This window comes from Dromaius novaehollandiae, chromosome 6, assembly GCF_036370855.1.
Source record: "Dromaius novaehollandiae isolate bDroNov1 chromosome 6, bDroNov1.hap1, whole genome shotgun sequence".
NCBI classification, from domain to species: Eukaryota; Metazoa; Chordata; class Aves; order Casuariiformes; family Dromaiidae; genus Dromaius; species Dromaius novaehollandiae.
Genome location: NC_088103.1, coordinates 23,188,048 through 23,207,519, shown reverse-complemented (window position 1 = coordinate 23,207,519; position 19,472 = coordinate 23,188,048). Strand labels below are relative to the sequence as shown.

The window sequence follows — 19,472 nt, the reverse complement described above, 5'->3', positions numbered from 1 at the left end:
AGCACAAAGGGCCCGAGAGCAAAAGCCGCGGACGCCTGTGGAGAGCGAGCGGTATGGACGGCTCCCGGCAGGGATCGATCTGGCGGGTCAGCGATAACTGTCAGGACCTAGTGCTGGGGATCCCTGTAAGTAGCTGGGAAAATGGGCAGGCCTGGAGGCCTCTCGAGATCGAGGTATCGATGCGTACGGAGAGGGATCGATCGCTCTGGACGTGGTGCCCCAGCGAGAGGTAGGGAAATCGATATTCCGCACGGCCCGTCGGTGTGAAAAACGGTCGGTGTCGATAGGCTGCGGCGCCTCCCGAGAGCAGCCTCGGCCCCAGAGCAAAAGCTAGGCGTGCCTGCGGAGAAGGAGCGGATTTGGGGCCTATCGACAGGGTTCGATATCGATTTATCGATATCGAAGCCTGTCGCTAGGTCTGGAATAGGACCGGCATCGATGCCGCTCAATATGGAGAGCGCTCGATGTCGGTCCCCTTCGCTGGCTACCACGAGCACAATGGGCCCGAGAGCAAAAGCGGCGGACGCCTGTGGAGAGCGAGCGGTATGGACGGCTCCCGGCAGGGATCGATCTGGCGGGTCAGCGATAACTGTCAGGACCTAGTGCTGGGGATCCCTGTAATTAGCTGGGGAAATGGGCAGGCGTGGAGGCCTCTCGAGATCGAGGTATCGATGCGTACGGAGAGGGATCGATCGCTCTGGACGTGGTGCCCCAGCGAGAGGTAGGGAAATCGATATTCCGCACGGCCCGTCGGTGTGAAAAACGGTCGGTGTCGACAGGCTGCGGCGCCTCCCGAGAGCAGCCTCGGCTCCAGAGCAAAAGCTAGGTGTTCCTGCGGAGAAGGAGCGGATTTGGGGCCTATCGACAGGGTTCGATATCGATTTATCGATATCGAAGCCTGTCGCTAGGTCTGGAATAGGACCGGCATCGATGCCGCTCAATATGGAGAGCGCTCGATGTCGGTCCCCTTCGCTGGCTACCACGAGCACAATGGGCCCGAGAGCAAAAGCCGCGGACGCCTGTGGAGAGCGAGCGGTATGGACGGCTCCCGGCAGGGATCCATCTGGCGGGTCAGCGATAACTGTCAGGACCTAGTGCTGGGGATCCCTGTAAGTAGCTGGGGAAATCCGCAGACCTATCGATAGGTCTGGAATTGGACATTTCGATGCTTTTTTCTTAAAAATTTTTTTTTTAGAGAAAAGAAGAAAATTTTTGTTTTTTCTCCGCATTATCCTGAAACGACAGGAAGACTGATTTTTTCAACAGCAACATGTGAGATACATGTGACAGAGCATAAAGGGAGCATATGACTGTCTAATATGACAAGCTGTAATATGTGAATAGTAGCAAGTAATTGTTTGAACTACAAAGTGGATTTTTTTCAGTCCTTTTATAGTTGAAATTTTTTGAGTATTAAAAAGTCCCTGCTTCCTATTCATTTTTTTTTGTTTTTAATGAACAGGAGCTTTCTGCTCCTAGGAAGGTAGGCAATGAAGTTTGCTGTAAAACTATACTATCTGTCTACCCAGGAAATCCCTTATATGAGAGGTTTCCTCTCTGGGAGTTAGCTATCTTTATCTAGAAAGAAAAGAAAATAAGAGAAAAGTTAACCTTTGTTTGCTAATTCCCTGACTTTTTACTGTAGTAGCTCTTGTGCTAGGGGCATTTCTAACATGTATGAGCTAATGTAAACTGTAGAGTTGCATCAAGACATTCCACCCTTCAAACACATTTTATTATGGTGAGTAAGTTGCTTTAGTAACCGCTTGGTTTCTCGTTTCGAAAGCACCATTTACGAGTTCCTGCTTTAGCCAAGAAAGTCTGAGGCATAGCTGATTTCTGTTTCCAACAGTAAGAGAGTTCTAAATGTATATGTAGATTGATTTTAAAAAATGAATAAAAGAAGCCCAGGAACTTTACAAAGTGAGGAGATATTTTAAGTTTCAATTTTCTGCTGACTCACAAGATGAGAAGTGCTCTGAAGACCTTCTGCAGCAGCTCTGGGACAGAACTGTTATGCAACCAAAGCAGGACACTCCGTTGGGCAGTGCATGGCAGGAACTGTCCTTCCTCCTCTGCCCCAGCCCTGGCTGGCTGGGCTGGAGCTTGCTGCTACCACCGTGGGTGAAGAGTTAAGATACAAGAACACAGCAGCTATGGCTAGAGGGGAAAGGGAGGAAACAGTTCTTCCCAGAAGCTGTAATTGGTGTTCTGGGCATGTCTGATCCTCTGGTGGCAGCAGAACAGAGAGTTCAGCTCTCAAGGACTCCTCCTTGAAACTCTGTCTTGGTGTTCCTGCTTCATTTTTAGAATGAAATTAAAATTTTCAGTGCAGTACTGAAACCTTCTCTGCCATTTTCCATGGGCTGTTTTTTTTCCATAAAGATAATGCTTTTAGTGGCTTAGATAAATTCTTTCAGCACAGCTGGAATTTCATGATAACAGCAATACGTGTCTCTGTATAGTTGTGTTTGCCATCATAAGGGCAAAAATCATTTTTAGAGAAGACGGATTAAGGCATGTGAACTCCTTGATGATTCTCTCTCCAAGTCACAGGACAGTTCAGCTTGCAGCAACAAGTGCTCACGTGTGGAGACAGAGGAGGGAGAAACCTCGCTTTTAGGCAGTTTAAGGATTCACTTAGATTGCAATAGCAATCTGCTAGCGCAAACAGAAGGATATCCATAAGTTGTGTAACAGCAAAACAGACCATGTCTTAAGCTTTTTTTTTTCCCATCTTCTTCTAACAGGTATAATAAGATTAGCCGTTAGTTTTGTGATAGTGTCTAAACCAAGCAATGTATTGTAGATTTTAAATATGGTGCACTTTTGCTCTGTAAAGAATGAAATTGCTCTATGAATTTTTCTCTATGAATAATGAAAAGATCAGTTATTAGCATTTTTAAGACAAATAATGTCTTAAACAGCATCTTACAGCACAGCAGTCATAAGATTTGGTAGTCTCAGCACTTTCAGTATCTTCCTTTGGAGGAATTTACTGCTTGAAAGTAACATTCTGGACTCACTTTGTGGCTTATGATTTCTTGACTGGAGAGTAATTGATCTTATTGATGTGGTAATTTTATTGATGTGGTACTAACTGATTTTATTGATGTATTTCTTTTTAATAGAGAATATTGAAATAACTGTGTTTCAGAAAGTCTGTTTTATTTTTTTCTTCTGGAGATGGAAAGGCAACAGGTCTAGTATGGGGACAAAGTTGTAATTCAGTTATGAAATGTATTTCATTCTGATGAAGCCTAAACTGTTGTTAGGTATTTGCAATAGTGTAATGTCACTGCCTTTTGTTAGTTTATCCAAAATATTAACCTGTATTTTATTGGAGCAGTAGAGTCTGTTGAACTTTATCCAGATACCTAATGCACGTGGCTTTTCAAGTGTGCCTTCTCCTTAGAAGTAATAGTGAAGATCCATTTTCAAGCCTAAGGAAGGTCACTTGAGTAGCTTGCAGGGATATTCATATATGGCATACAGACTCTTTATTTAGAAGAAATCATTAAAATAATCTATAGATGTAGGCAGAAGAGTCTGTGAATCCACAACTGCACTACTCTACTTTCCCGAAATGATATTTTATTACAGTTTCCCTGTCAAAAAGAGCTCCATCTTACGCAGTAGTAAGGTATTTGTCTGGGGAATTTCAGTACTAGTGCTGATAGGATCTGTTGTACAACTGGTAAAAATTGGTCCAAACAATAAATTTTAAAGTGATAATAGCAAATGATGGTGGCTAACTAGGAAGAGAAACTGCTCAGGAACCCTTCAGTTTATTGTTATCTAGATTATGTACAAATTATTTTTTTTTGGAGTTTTTATGCAAATCAAATTTTAATTCAGAATTGTGACACCTGGTTTGTGCTTGTAATTCAGATTATAAACTTGTAAGATTAATTCAGTTACAAACCAAAGTTTATATCTGTTTGAAGAAAATCAGTACCTACAAGTTAGATTATAGTTTCAGAACAGAGGCAATACAACATGATAGATGTGACCAATGATATAGTTAACATATTGAATGCTCAGAGGAATAATGGTGAAGAAATACGTAACAGAGTTCAACAGTCTGTAGGCTGAACCACCTATAGTTCTGCACAAAATTAATTAAATAATATTTTATTCCATAATGAAATTATGAAAAGTCAAACAGATATAAGTGCTGCCAATGTAGTGAGTACAGAATCCAGACTAACAATTTCAGAACGAAATGTAGACTGTGAGCTGACTAACTTTTTAAAAGAAATCATTTTAAAATGAAAATAAGACTAAGGTGCTTGCAGTCAAATATTTCAAAAATTACCATTGCAAAACCATTTTCCTTTACATATTTACTGTAAGTATTTAGACATCTTACATTTTTGGCTCACTAGTTTATCATTAAGTTATTTTGACAAGGCCACTACTGTATGCGTCAGTCTAGAATGATAGGCCTGACCCTATTAAATGATCGTAGTTTTCCTCAGTCTGGTATTTAACAAGCTTTGAACTTTCCTGGCTTTCTTAATCCATTTTAATCATTTAAACCTATTATTATTTTGACTTCAATTTCGAAAGCTCTTTAAATCTGTCTTACAATATTAATAGCTGCTTAAAGTCCTGATTTCCTAGCATACCATCAGTGGAGAATCTACTTTATTGCACCGAATAATTTAGGAAATTAATTTTAGGAAATTAATATTTAGGAAAATGTGGAATCAAGAGGGGAGAAGAAAAAAAAACCAGAAAAACTATGCCTAGTAATGTTTATGTTTAAATTAGTTATCATATCCATGCAAGAAATTGGGGGAAAAAGTACTTCTAATTTATATATGACATTGGTAAATGTATTAAAATGCAGGTTTTTTTTCTTTAGGTTTTAGAAGTGTAATTTTAAGTTAATTCTGTGTTGAAATTTAAGATCTGTCTTCCGTTTGAATAATAACTATCATAGTGAAAAATCTTTCTGGTTATATTTTTGGGATCCCTTTCAGCCAGAAATCTCAGAAGTTTTTTTTCTGAAAGCCAGAGATGTTTATGTAAGATGTGATGCAGTCCAAATACGACTCCAGTCACGCTAGTACACAGGAACTGGGAAAACCCTGTTTTGGAAAAATGAAAATGCCAGAACCTCCTCCACAAGTTCTCCAGGATGTGGCTTCAGTTTCTCAGTAGTGACATTATTTCTATTTCAGTAGCAGTGTTTAAAGTCTGGAAATTTTTATAAATGAAAGAACCATGATCTGTGGTTTGAGCTGAGTTTAAATTCTTACTTAAGAAGATGCTGTTGTTTTGACAAGCAGTGCAATTCTCTGCCAGGGCAGAGCTCCATATTTTTTTCCCTCGAGCTGGACTTGATTCTTTCTCTGATAACTGTGAAAAGTCATTTATTTTCAACAGTCTTCAAAAAGAGGCATCTTAACCTTCCTGTATTGCTGGTTTTCCTTGTCTCTTTCCCATTATCCCTAGCATGTGCTTTATTCCTGCCTATGTTCCTTTCTCGTAAGGTAAATATTTTAGCTGCATGTTTTTCTGTATAGATTTGTAGGATTAAGGTGGAGGAGGACAAAATACTTAGTGAGGCTGAGCACTCATCTGGTTGTCTTTGCTCTGCCCCTATTTCCATATTTACTAGTTCATTGGCAACTTTACTCTTTGGCATAAACTAGAAGCTCCTGTTGAGTGAGTTGAGGATTGTGACCTTGCCCCCCCACGTCACTAGTTTGTGGGGCGCGCTTTACCCCAGCCTGTATTGGTATTCTTTTTGTTCAGCTTTTTGGCTCTGCGTCTGTATTTTGAAGTTACCGTGTTTGAATGGGTTCGTCTTACTGCCTGCTGGAGTGTCCTGCTGTCACTGCGTCCCCCTCGCCTGTCTGCTGTCATCGAGGGATTGTGTCAGCAATTACTGCATTTAACTCCCGATCACTTAGAAATGGGTTGCGTAGTGCTGGGTCTAGCACTGATCCTTGCTGAAGTCACTCTGAGATGCACATCCTCCCACATCCCCAAAACTTCTCCAGAGGAGTGTCTGAGGAGTCTTTTAGGCGGTTTCCTCTTTTTGTGGTTAAGATGTCAGGAAGCAAGTTCTCGCTGGGATTTCATTGCTATCATGTGTAATCCCTCTTTAATCTTTCAGCTTCTCAAGGAAAAGATTCTGGACTTGGTTTTGTGTTTGTCAGTAAAGCAATATTTGCTCAGTAAGGAATTTTTCTAAAACTGTTTAACCTGTGCAGAGTCACCCGAGCATAACAGTGGATGATGATCAGCTGTCATTAAAGAGACAAGTCATTGCTGCAGGGTCCTCGACGTTGCAGTCAGTTTGAGGCCAAGACAGGAATGCAGAAGGGCAGGTGGAACAAGCCGCCCTATTTATGGCATAGGAAGGAGGCTGAAGGGGAGAGGAAATTTTGAGGGGAAAGGAAGCGTAGTGCCTTGCAGAAGGTGAGGCTTGGGGACTGTAGGGGAACAAAGCAGCAGAGAGGAACTCGGGAGAAATAGAAGAGCAAATGTAGTAGCACTGTGATGAAATGAAATGTGGTGCAAGTCAGGCAAGAGATTTTGACTTTCAGGATATGAATCAAAGCCCTTTTGCAGAGCCGGTTATTGAAAATTTGATAATATTTGGGTTACGAATATTTGGTTATGAACGTGTCAATTACACAAAACTCTGCTTTTGGTTTAGCTGGTTGCATGTGGGTCAGGATGGGTTTGGCTGCTGAATTAATGCATGAGGTATGGTCTGGGTTGTGGTTTTTTTGTTGGCATCTTGATTTAGGAAATATGCAGCCCCTAGAGCCCTGTATAGCAAGTTTTATGTAACGATACAGAAAAAATGCAAAATCATAGTACTTATTCTCCATATTTGAGTACATTAAAAAGAACACTAGGCTAATCAGCACTAGGCGGCTATATTATGCTTTCCCAAAATCTCCAAGTAACTGTAGCCATGCCAAAAATGCAGAAATTTGCCTTGCTTCATGTTATATCTTACTATGGTTGGAAAAGAAGTTCACTGTCTTTTTCTCTCTGGACACATCAAGTCTGAAGAAATGAAGTTAACAATTGTGGCATCATTACTCGTTCCATCTGATAAATCACACACGGAAATTTAAAAACAGGCTGTCTGTATCCCAGCCCCCTCTTAAATCTGCTATGGTAGACATATTTTTGGAGCTTCTGTTGAGCTTGACCATGCGTGTTGGTCTGCAAGTGCTTGTGAGAATGTGCTGTTGTTGCGGTTCACGTGTGTTTCTAACCTGAAAGATCTTGTGGGATGTGTTAACCATGTTTGTGTAAAAAGTGGTTGATCCAGTCCAAAAAATGGGCAAGCACGCACCAGTGTCCCTCAGGCTTCCTGTCCTAGTTTTCTCAGATCAATTATTGAAAAAAAAAAAAAAAAAAAAAAAAAAAAAAAAAAAAAAAAAACAGAAAAAGGACTGCATTTCTTTTTATAGAAAAGTGAAAGTAGCTTTAACGTTATTTGAAAGTTCAAGCAACATAACTGCTGAATCATTCTTCTGGAAATGTTTTCTGATTAATTTGAAGTACAAGAAAACTGTACATTGAAGTCCTTAAGATTCCTTAATGGCTTTGTGGAAAATTGATGAAGACGTGTTTCTGCAGAGCTCTGCCTTAAGACACTCTTTTATTCATGAAGCATAGACTTCAGACAGATTTTTCTGCAAAGTTGGAAGAAAATGTTGGAAATCTACCCTCCATACATGCCACTTTTAATCAAGCTGGGAAATATTTAAAAGAATAGCTACGGCAGAGCTTGTCAAGTACAAGAAGCATAGGAATCAGCAAAGCCCATGTTCATCTCTAGGGCAGCAGGGTTATTCAAATACAGGGGACTTTTGCCACTTGTACTGTGGCAAAGTTCATACTTATTTGAACATCAAGCAAGGCAGAAGAATGACTGCATAGATGTGTGTATGTTCATAGCTTCTTAGGGTGCTTCACTGTCTCCATTTATTATTGAAATAGGGTTTTTATCTTTTTTAATGCTGGCTGCTTACCTTAACAATTAATACAAAAATATTCTTTTACCTCTAGCTCCTTGTTCCTTTACAAGTATTCTTGAAACTATTTATGAAAATACTACATGAGCATGTATCTGTGTATGGTTTTGTGTACCTTCTTGTTTCTGGGTAGTCTACTCTGTGGAGACCTTAACTTGGCTATTATGGCCCAAGTAGCAGTGTATATGCATGTGCTGATTTTTAGTTTGATCTCTGTGCAGTTTTCTGGTATTGTGTCTATCTAATTTTTTGCTTAAATTGGTGGACATTTTGAAGGGTAAGTGAATTTTGAAGCTGTAAAATCTGTTGTCATTTTTAAAACCTATTTGCTCGTCACCAGACTTGTTTATTTTGGGCCTTAAGCCAGCTGAATTTTACCAGCTTTTCAGGAAACTGGTTCATGGAGCAGATCAGGACTTGATATTCCTGTGGAGTTTTTACACATACAGTACATATTTAGTGTAGACTGTGTGTTTTGTTTCTAATTTGATTAAGGCTTTGTAAAATTGGATGTTGTCTGAAAGAGACCATATCGTACAGCTATTTGTTCCGTTAAGAGCATTATTGCAAAAACGCTGACTGCAGTCCAAGCACATTAGTCTCCATAGTCACTGTTATTAAGAGCTGGAAAATGAAAAAGCAAAGAGTTGTAGTGGCACCATTTCAGGAGGATCTTTCAAGTGCATTGCACAAGTCAGGCCTGAGCTTACAGATTCTAATTATACCTAAAAAAAAATTAAAAGCAAACATAAAAAAAAGTTTATATATTTCCGTAAAACTTGCAACTGAGATGATAATCTCATGTTTGAATGCTAGGGAAGTCATATGAATACCAGAGTAGAAATTAGTGAAGAATATGCATTCTTTATTTTTGGTAGCACTGTAACCAGATAGAACTTGTTGGCTAAAGTTGTACCTTTAGCTGTTATAGGCAATAAAAACTCCTTCAATTGGCCTTGACATTTATTTTGACAGAGAATGTTTAGCTGTACGTATCACCAAATTTCCTTAATGCTGTTCTGGCTCTGTATAATATCTGCATCCTCAGACTGTCTGTAATAATCTTTTACTGTGGCTCTGTGCCACTTGATTTTCAGGTTTATGGAAAGGAAAATATTTAAGACTGAAATAGCTATGAATGTATTATTAAAGTTTGGGGGAGATAATTTTGATATTTTTATGTATGTATCTGTGCACGTACATACAAAATTGGCTCTGAAAACATAACATTTAGAAAGGGAGAAAATAACATGAAGTTCAGATGTAGGTCCTGGTAGTGTTAATGATTACAGTAAACAGATGAGGAAAAAATATTTGAGAAGCTTAGAAAAGCTTTGTCTTGGAAAGGCAAAAACATCCCTCATCATAAAAATTCAGTTATTTCAAGCTTGTCTCACTGAAATTATTGATAGTTTGTTAATTTTCTGAAGTTATAAAGTTTGTGACTAATGGCAGACATTCATATCACCTTGCTTAGCAGGCTAATTTAGACATCCTGTATCACTGTACTCCCCCCCTCTGTAATCAATAGGGGGTAAGATGCTTTTCCAGAGAGTGAATTGGTTTGGGTCTGTGTTTCTTGATGGAATTTAGGGAGATTAGTTTGCTAATTTTTCCTGGTAAGTTAAACACCTAAATATGGATGGAATGAATGCCTTTTTGTAACCAGGTTAGAAAGAATACTGTTTAAAACATTATCTTAGCATTGAAAAATGTTATGTAAAGGGATGTAAAACTTCTTCGTTAAATTGAGAGTAGAGCTCGGGTGGTAGAATAATGTTCTCTTCTACTTGCAGATAAGTCACTTGAGCTTTGATCAGAATAGGTTATGCTGGAGGGACTATGGCGCAATGACATCTAGAAGTTAGACCAAGAGTCTTGTGGCCAAAGAAGCTGCATGGGGAACCGAGTTTGGGGGGAAAGTTAATGTCTTCCAGAAGCTGAAGCTTTACACAAATACAGCCAATCTATCGGATGGCAGCAAATGTTTTCTGACCATAGTCAGGGGCTGGGCTGTGCATATCTGGCCGGGCAGCTGAAGTTGTTTGGCAGCGTGCAGCTGTGCAGCGTGACAGTCGCTGCCGTTGGGGCGCTTTTTTTGTCCCTCTTTGCGTGATTATGTGCAGCTGCCATTTGGAAGCTGATGGCTGGAACACTGGCTGCTCTTGGAGTAGGTTAAATGTCTGTAAAGGACATATCAAAGTGTTTAAACGCATCATTTCTGAAACGTACTACAGTTTGTTTTGACATTTGCCTACTATATTGCTGTAGAACTTCGCACATTTGTATTCTTTCCTTAGGTCCTGCTTTTGAAATAGGATCTTGAGCAGTGATGAGATTAGTACAAAATTTCAAACTGTATCTATCCCAAATTGGCATGTACTGGATGGTTGAAATGAAAAATCATTTCATGCTAGGATGTGTTGAACTTGAAATTTCTCAGGGCAGGAAATAGAAAAAAAAATAAGTTGTAGTCTCTTCAGCTCTTTTGCCCACTTGCATAGCATATTTGGGTTTCTTCTTCTCACTAGTTTAATAATACTAGGGTACATTATACCAAATGTGCAATATGTTGTTCCAGTTGCCTCAAATGTCCTAAGTTATTTTAAAATTTTAGATTGCATACCTTTAGCATCAATTTTGCATTTAGGTCTTTTTTTTTTTTTTTTTTTTTTTTAAGTCTGGGGGAGAGAAATTCTTTGTTCCAGTTCTAACCCTCATCAGCTATGAAAAGCCAGCTGGTGCGACTCAATCTTGCCTGCGAAACACATTTTGGGAAATACTATGCAAGAGCTGTTCAGTGTGCTAGCTGCATATTTAAATGCATTAAATACTTCAGCAACTGTGTATGAAATACAATATGCATCCTATCTTAATGTAGAAAGTACTAATAAAAATTCAAACTCTACAAGTGTCTTCCTTTGAGATAATTTTCTTTGACAAGTTGATGTCAAAGCCATATCTTATTTAGGGGACAAGGAAGGATATTTGAAAAATTAAAAGTGCCTTTTTCAGGCTGAAACAAGGGAGAAAATGAAAAAGATTAGGTAAAGTGTGGCTCACAGAAGGAACCATTCTGCAAACCTCAAAAGTAGCAACTGGTTCCCTGCATCCCCACCCCAGACTCCCACTCCTCCGTGTTATGTCAGTAACCTGCTGAAGGCAAAAATAACACATCTGTTAAGTAGCATTGCCATTAAGTTGCACGTTTTTTGTTCTAGCCAACTGACTCAAATGAAGAAGTAGTGCAGGGTTTTGTTTGTTTTGATTTTTCTTTAAATAACTGGATGTGGGGATTAAATTATAAAAAGGTGAGGAAACAAGGAACCGAGAAGAATCTGTAAAAAGCTCAAGTGTAGATATTAGTACTTATATCCTCAGCAGATAAATTGTATTCAGTTCTAGCTAAAGTGGTTGGATTTCTTGCTGTCAAATTGCCTGTGGAAATGCATGTAGTATTGTTCGTGGTGAAGAATGGTGGTTCTGGTTGACATTGTGCAGATATTTTTTTAATGGGTAAAATTACCTCCTTTTACATAAGGGATAGCACATTAGGCAGGCTATGTCTGTCTATGACAGCCTGATCTTATTGTATGTGAGATTACAAGTCACATAAAAAGAATTTGTGTCCTTTGACTTCTCAAAGATGTTCATTTTAGAAATTTCCTTGTAGCTCTTTTCTCTTTTTCTGACATATAACCAGCTGCTATCAATAAAGTGCTTATTAAGATATGGCTAGCGGAGATAATCAGTGAGGTTTAGCAGCATTATGAAGAGATTATTACTGGGCCTGACACTATCCACTAAAGAAAACACTGATCTGGAAGTAAATGCAAGATCGCAGCAGGTAAAAATTGTCTTAGAGACTGGTAAAATGGTAAGCAGGAAAGACATCTGGGCAGTTAAACCAAGTGATCTGAATTTGTTACTGAACAGTGTGTTGAAGTAAAGCATATACATTAAGAGTCGAATGCAAACTCTGCCTTTAAGACACATGGAGTGAAGGAGGGTGTGGATGGATCCTGCTATATCCTGGTTAGAAGCAACTCCATGAAGGATTTAGCAGCCAGGTGGATAAATAGATGCAAGGCAGCATGATACTATGGTGAAAAACAGAAGATAGTCTCAAGATAACTTGATTGTAGTTAATTAGTGACCAGAAACTTTCCTCAGAGGGGTAATTTACGGTTCTTCATTTGACTGGAGAAAGGAATAAAAATAGAGGGCAAAGTGACAAATGGAATATTCTTTATTTTTAAGTGTGAATTAAGCATAAAATTACCAATTTAAAACCATAAAACTACATTTTATGGGTATGTTCTCAAGGGAATAAACATGTTTTGTGTTTTGTTTTTCTCAAGGTATGGGCTGAAGCCAAATGACCAAATTCTGGCAGAGGAGAAACACAAAGAATTGTAAGTTCTTCTATATTTCTGCTGATGTACATGCATGTTATATGTATTTGCTTTTCTATGTGCGTACATAAGATAGATATATCTTCTTATTAAAGGTCTGGAGCAGCAGTTTTGTGTATCCAGAAACATAGTTTCTGCTCTTCAGTATCATGTGCTATGAATTAATGCAAATTACATAACTTGTCTGAAAACCAGTTGAGTTTTAAAAGAAGTGAGTTTCAAAAAAGATTTAAAAGCTCATTTTCATTCTTTTTTTTAAAGTTGCACTCTTAACTGCAGTTGATACATTTGTAATTTTAAATGTCTGAATGTTCATTCTAATTGATGCTTTGTGTGTTAGTGATTACACTGATGCTTACTGCTTGCCTGCAGTAAGTCTGTGTATAAGTGATTTTTTTTTTTTTAATCTAGCAGAAATTGAAAGGAAGCCTTTTTTCAGGTAAAGTGCTGGTTCATTATTTAAACTTGTTTACTTGTGTGGTATCATGGCCATCCTCAACCATTGTGAGCTCTAGTCATGCAACTGGGCTGTGCAGCAGACACTCACCAGTGCCTGTTAGTTGTAATACAATTTTTCCTGTTTTGGCAAGTCTGATTGTGTAGCCTGAAAACTCTGTTCATGGAGAAAAATATATAATTCTATTGTGGATGTATTTCGTTGTTGAATGGCTCTTTGTTTTGTCTTGCAGGAAAAGTAGCCACAGGTAATCAAACACTGTAATAACAGCTCCTTAAATGTTTTTGTTCCTTCATTAAAGAGATGCCCATACCAAATAAGCTTGAATTTCAAATTTATTCTAAATCTGGAAGCAAAGTATTAGAAATGCAAAGCCTCTCTAGGTCCTCAGCAAACCACTGAAAGCTTACTAAGAAAACTTGTGTGAATCAATATGACTTTTTTATTTTAGAGCAGCCTCCATTTTCAGGCAAAATAACCTGTACTTTCTATTTTGGCTCATTAGGTACTAAAATACAGAAGTTCTACATTTAGATTGAAAACAAATACTCGGTAGCATGCCTAAGTATGTTGATAGACATTTGAACAAGGGAAAGTAAAAATATTAGTGGATATTATCAAGACATGAGGGAGAAAACTTTCGGAGTTTGTATACCTGTTTTTTTTTCTTTTTTTAATCCTCATCTTTTTCATTTATAGTCACTTTTAAAACAGTAACTGAAGTTGTTAGTTACTGTATACATGTTTTGGAAGTGGGGGAGACTTCCTTGAGCTTGGTATATTTTCTGTAATAACTGATTTCTTCAATCCGAATCACTGTAGTGGAGAGGAGAAAAACATTCACTAAATAGTGTCTGTTTATATAAAAACTTTGCATATAGCTTTGTATAAACAGTATACAAAGACTAAAAAAGACGTAATTGGAGCATTCCTGCTCGTTTGTATGTGTAAGAGTACAGGTTATATGAAGTCACTATTACAATACTTTTCATTTCAGGATATAATTAAAAAAAGTTCTGTTGCTCTTAAAGCTTTCCATAAGGTGAAGTAATTGTGTCTGTCGTTACTGCTCATTTTAATTCCTGTGCATTATGACCCCTGGCTGAAGAGCTATACCCAGTGCATGAAGTCTCCTTCACTCGCTCTTTTCCATATGCTGTCTGAAAAATATTCTCTTTGAATGTCCTCTTTGCCATCCCTCAAATCTGTATTATGTAACTGCCTTTTTTAAAGATAGTTTGTATGAAAGACTGTAGAAAGTGTTTCACTTGTCAACCATTACATAATTGTGTTGATTCAGTGTCTTTTCCATAGTGACTAGTGTAATATTTATATAACAGTTATGTTTCCAAGTAAGATATAGATGTTTAGGACTGCTTTCACATTTCTTTCTTTTAGGATAAAGGTAGCGGGGAATTTGGTCCCTTCTGTGTGCATTTGCATGCTTAAATAGAAAAAAACCCACCCCCTTTTTCTCTATTTTTAAACTTTCAGCCCTTGCACATAATTGTCTGTTTCTCTTATTACATTACCAGATATTTGTCTTATTTTGAATTATTTCATAGCATCCAAAAAAGGCTGTTAATCAGTTTATCCACATGTAAAATGAAGCAGCTGTTTCAGAGAGATTGATATCTATAGCTGCCAGGTTTTTCTGTGTTAAAGGTTTGGATATTTCTCAGTAAGGTCATAGACTTCAAATTGTAAAAAAGAACCCTTGTAATGAAGATTTAATTCCTTTGCAAACAGAAGTGTGCACGAAAAGTCTTAGTGATTGAACTGCTAGCAAAATAAAATTTCAGTGTCCTTTTTAAGGATGGAAAAGACATTTCATCTATATTTGTACATCGTGATAATGTACCTGTGACATTAAAACTGCTAGCGCTGCAGGCAAAAGATAGGCAACAGCAGTTGCCTTTGATTAGCGTATTTGGTTGGTTTTACACAGAACACTCTCTGTAATAACAGAACATTTGCGGGCAGCGTGATTGTCATTAAGCCATTAAATGTATGAGACCATTTTAAAAGGACTTAACTGGAAGTATTAGAAGTACTAGCATGTTGGGGGGGGGGGTCGAGCACAAGTTAAAAGACATACAGATCTGTATTTCAAACGTTACAAGTTTTACTATGTACACGAATTTTGTTTATGCAGTACATATGGATTAAACTGAATGTTTTCATGTGAGGTTACTTCATTTGAAATAGTTTAAACATTAAAATGCTCTCTGGTCTTTTTTTATTTTAAGTGTGCGTTGCATGTTGATTATTTAATTGCCTATTAGTTACTGACATGTTTACGACAGCCATTGCTTAAATGAAGGGTTGAACTCTCTTAAATAAAGAAAATTCAGTAAAAATAAACCGCTTTACAGGAGTCAGCTGGAAGAGAACCTTTCTTTGGCTTTTCATTGTTATCAGTACAGGAGCTCCCCAGATGATTTATACTCTGTCAGTTATAATGAAAGGATTGGAACATGCTTTTGCTGTTGACCTTGGCATCTTGAATGTCACTGGATACTTGACAGGAAAAAAAACTCTTGTAAGTCAGTGTCCCGTTGTTTCAGGATAGATCTTTGGAACTTTTCTAGTACGTCTTGTGCTCTTTATGAACTGTCTTAACTATATAGTGCAGAACAAGTTAAACAGAGTGGTGAACCTCAGAGAACTTTCTGTCCTTCTGGCTAAATGATCTCATTTAACTTACAGGTAAGTTGTTAGATACTTGACTATCCTTTTCTGATGTTTAGATAAGCTTTCCTATTTAAAAGAAATGCTAGTTATTGGGAATGGTACAAGACTAAACTTCCCATCAGGGTAATTGGCTATAGACCTATGTTTCAGTTCGATGCCCTTATGATAAGGTGCTCTTCTGAACATGTTGTGATATTTTCTTAAGTCAAAACCAAAATTTTCCAGAAAAGTTGCTTAGATTTGTCTCTGCATGTATTTTTTCAGTGCCAGAATCCCTCTGTGTAAAATATTTTATCTTCCAGTTTTCGAAATGTTTGCAACTTTATACTGACATACCTAGCAAAGATGACTAATTTGGCATTCTTCATCTACTAGTTCTAAGATGATTTCCTGACTATCAGAGGTCCTTCACTCTCTTAGTGATCACTTTTGTATATAGCTGTTCTTCATAAAAATGTAGATTTTGTTCAGTAATGGATGCATTATCTCCAAAGATAATTGGACAAGCTACTCCCTGACTTGGCTTGATCGTGTTGGCCTAGAATCTTAGCTATTTAGTGAGGCAAGTACAACCATGGAGACGGGCTGGAGTTGGCGTACAGGCATGGCATCATACTGAAATTCTATTTTGAGCGCTAAGGTATGAAATATCACCAATTTTTTTCTGCTTGCTATTCACTTGGACTGCAGCAGCCTTCTAATATTTTATCTTTTCAGTAGTATATACATTTTTTGTATCAGAAAGGAAATTGATAGCAACAAAGTTGTAACTTGGTGACTATATGTTTTTCTCTGGATCCAAATGGAAATATATGTCCTCCATCAACTCCTGAACGCACACGAGGTGAAGGTCACTGCCCTGCAGCTCAGCCAAGGAACGGGAAGTGTGAAGGTGCCTTAGTCTGCTTCCCTATAAAATTAGCAGATTAGTTCAAAACTTCTTCACTGATGATTAAGCTAAGCATGCTAACTTTGCAGTGAATCAGATGAGCAAACATATTTGTTTTTACTGGTTCAGCTGTGGTGTTGGTAATCTCTAGCAGAGAATAACAAAGATGGGATGAACAGTAATGTCTTCAGTTTGCACAGTTTTTTTGCAAGGTAAATGTGCATTTGTGGCTGAAGAGAGGTCTGGGAGATGCTTCTTCCCACCTCCCCCATCCCAACTAATCCCATATAAGTTGGGGGGGGGGGGGAGGGGGCAAAAAGCCTTCATCCTCCAAGGTTGCTGTGGAAAACTGGAGCCAGTGATGTTTATGAGGCTTTAATGTTGCTTGTTCTTCCTGTCTGAGAACAGTAAATAAATATAAAGTCTGAGAGAAATGAAAATATTTCTCTGGATTCTTTGTATATTCTTTGTCTTGCAGAAGTTGCTCCTATTTTTAGTTCTTAGAGTTGGTCTTGAGTGACTTTAAGGTCATATTGACTTTAAGGTCCTATAGTCTTTTAAGTGTCTGTGTGCATGTGTTGTTGCCCAGGCTGATCTTCTGACCGCAGTTCCAGATCAAAAGTTTTCGAGGAGAATAAATTAAGGCTAACTGCAGCAAGTGATGAAAAGTGACCTGGGTTAACTTGTCTTGAGGTTAAATAGAAACACTTTATTATTTACCCAATCCCTGATATGACTAGATATACAGAGTTCATTTTCACTAGCTACAGAAGGGTTGGCCGTAGTGCTGGTTTTTTAGTAATAGTCTCATTTACTAAAATATGGGCTGTAGCAAAATCTTGCAATTTGGATTGGCAACTAAAATACACTCATTGTGAGTCTTCAGAGCATTGTTTGAAAGTTAGTGATACCACTGAGCAGTGCTTCGGGACATTTACTTTCATATGGCTTTGGCTGCTGGTCATACAGTTTTATAAACTGTTTTGTTCGTTTGTGACTGAATACTTCACTTTTTTGGAAGTTAGCTGAAGGAGAAGATAGGAAATGTGGGAGCCATTTTATGCCCCACAGCTTTCTATCTCTGCTTTCATAACTGATCTTTTTGCAGTCACAAAGACCATAAAGTGAGAAAGAAGAAGATGATAAATGAATATAACCTTCCTTCCTCGTCAGTCAATCATTTGATGTGTTGTAGTAGGAAGGGGTGTGTGGGGGGGGGCTATTGCACTGCTGCAAGTTTGCCAAGAGGAATTTATTTGGGTATTTTATTCCTAATTTCACACTTGCCGTGTGGGCATTTTTTCGTAGAGAAATTGAATAAGGGAAAAATGGTCTGTTCAGTTTGAGAACAGCTAGTTGGGGAACTGACTGATCTGGTTTTGAATTATGATTAACATTTCTTTTTTTCTTGTGTTCTGGTTTTGCTTAGCCTATATGTGTGTGTGTGTGTATATATATGTATATATATGTATGTATGAGGGAAATGGGTATTGGAAGGGTGAATCTGGGGGACATAGGAGGCCTGTTTGGGAATTACAGAGGACCTGTGTGATGCCTGCGATAGAGCAGAGAAATATACAGTAGAGGTCTAGAAGCAGCTTGGGTATGTTATGGAGTTGGAGGGTGTGAAAGGGCTTTGCACCTGTTGACAGGAGGATCTGAGAATGTTGCAGCGGAGCTTCCTCGTATTTTGGGTCGTTACCATGTGTAAAACACTATATATCATAAACCTTCAGTGCAAAAGCTGACGGACTCAACCCTCAACCCATCGCTGGGCAGTCGCGCCTCAGGGACTGTCCAACGCGTGGCGAGAAAGGCACGAGTACAGCAGGCATGGAGGGGTGCAGCCGGCAGCCTAAGGCTCTTGGCACCAACCAGGCTGCAGTGTTTTGTGCCGCTAGACGGTGTAGTTTATCTTCAATAATACTTTGAAAATCCTTCTCTATAGGTCACTTTGGGGAATCAGTGTCCTGTTGATGCGTAGTCTCCCTAAAATACCTTTGTTTTTACCCATCTTGTTCCCCCCGCCCCGAAAAAAAAGTAAAAAAGAGGGTGGAGGGCTGGTTTTGAGGGAAAGATACTAAAATATCAGAAATACTAAGCTTTAGATCTCCGTGTTTCGTCAGCCTACTCAACATATGCTGACAACTGAGATTATTTGCACTGTTGGACTGATGCGTGGATCTGTCGCAGACATCTTGTCTCTCAAAGCTGTTGAGTTACTTTATATAATACAACTCACTCATAATTACTTCTGAGTGGGCCAGTATGTGATAGGAAAAAAATTTTGGTAATGAGGTAATGTGGAAAACTGTTAACGCATTAATTGAGTGCCCAGCTTTACAAAAAAGCTCACCAGTTCTGATCTTTACACAGCTTTATTTTAGGTTTTCTCCTCATTTTTAGACCAGGCTGTCATACTGACCTGTTTTCTGGTGTAATGGTTTGTAGGGAAAATTCATAAAAATGTATATTGTGGAATTGATAGTCATTTTTTAAAAATACAGTATTTTTAGAGTTGATACAAATTGAAACATCTAAACTATTTTTTTCAATGAATTAAACAGTAATTTAGAATGATCAGCCTCTTAAATTGCCAGCTTCTCCCACAGCAAATATAAATTCTGTTTTATATTGACATTGATTATTCTATGGCATGTTGTTGAGTGCTTAAAAGCACGGTAAACATTCTTTAAATGCTTGGGACTTCTGTGGGTTAAGAATCTGGACAGTGTTCGGCAGATAGCTGAAAAACATGTAAATGTGATAAAAGACATCAATCATTGGGAAGCACTCTGTGCTAATCTGGAATGCATTTTGTTAATCTTATTCCTTGAGTTGTTGGCTCCCCCTGTAGAAACTACTTAAAACTGCAGTTTGCTTTCTCTAGAATGGTTTTATCCTTTCTGTAGTGTATATATTAACATGTACTTACATGTACAAATAAAGTTGATTTATGGTTAGCTACAAAATTTCTATTACAGATTCATCCATCCCCAGTC

General features: G+C 38.3%; 1 protein-coding gene across 4 annotated transcripts in view; it reads left to right on the top strand.

Moving 5' to 3' along the window:
* Nucleotides 1-19,472, top strand: part of ADK (adenosine kinase) — a 429,583-nt gene that overhangs the window by 145,984 nt on the left and 264,127 nt on the right. For all 4 annotated transcript variants that reach the window (XM_064513861.1, XM_064513860.1, XM_064513858.1 and 1 more), the window contains exon 3: nt 12,377-12,430. In XM_064513861.1, the coding sequence (XP_064369931.1) occupies nt 12,377-12,430 (54 nt within the window). The remainder of the gene's footprint in view (nt 1-12,376; nt 12,431-19,472) is intronic.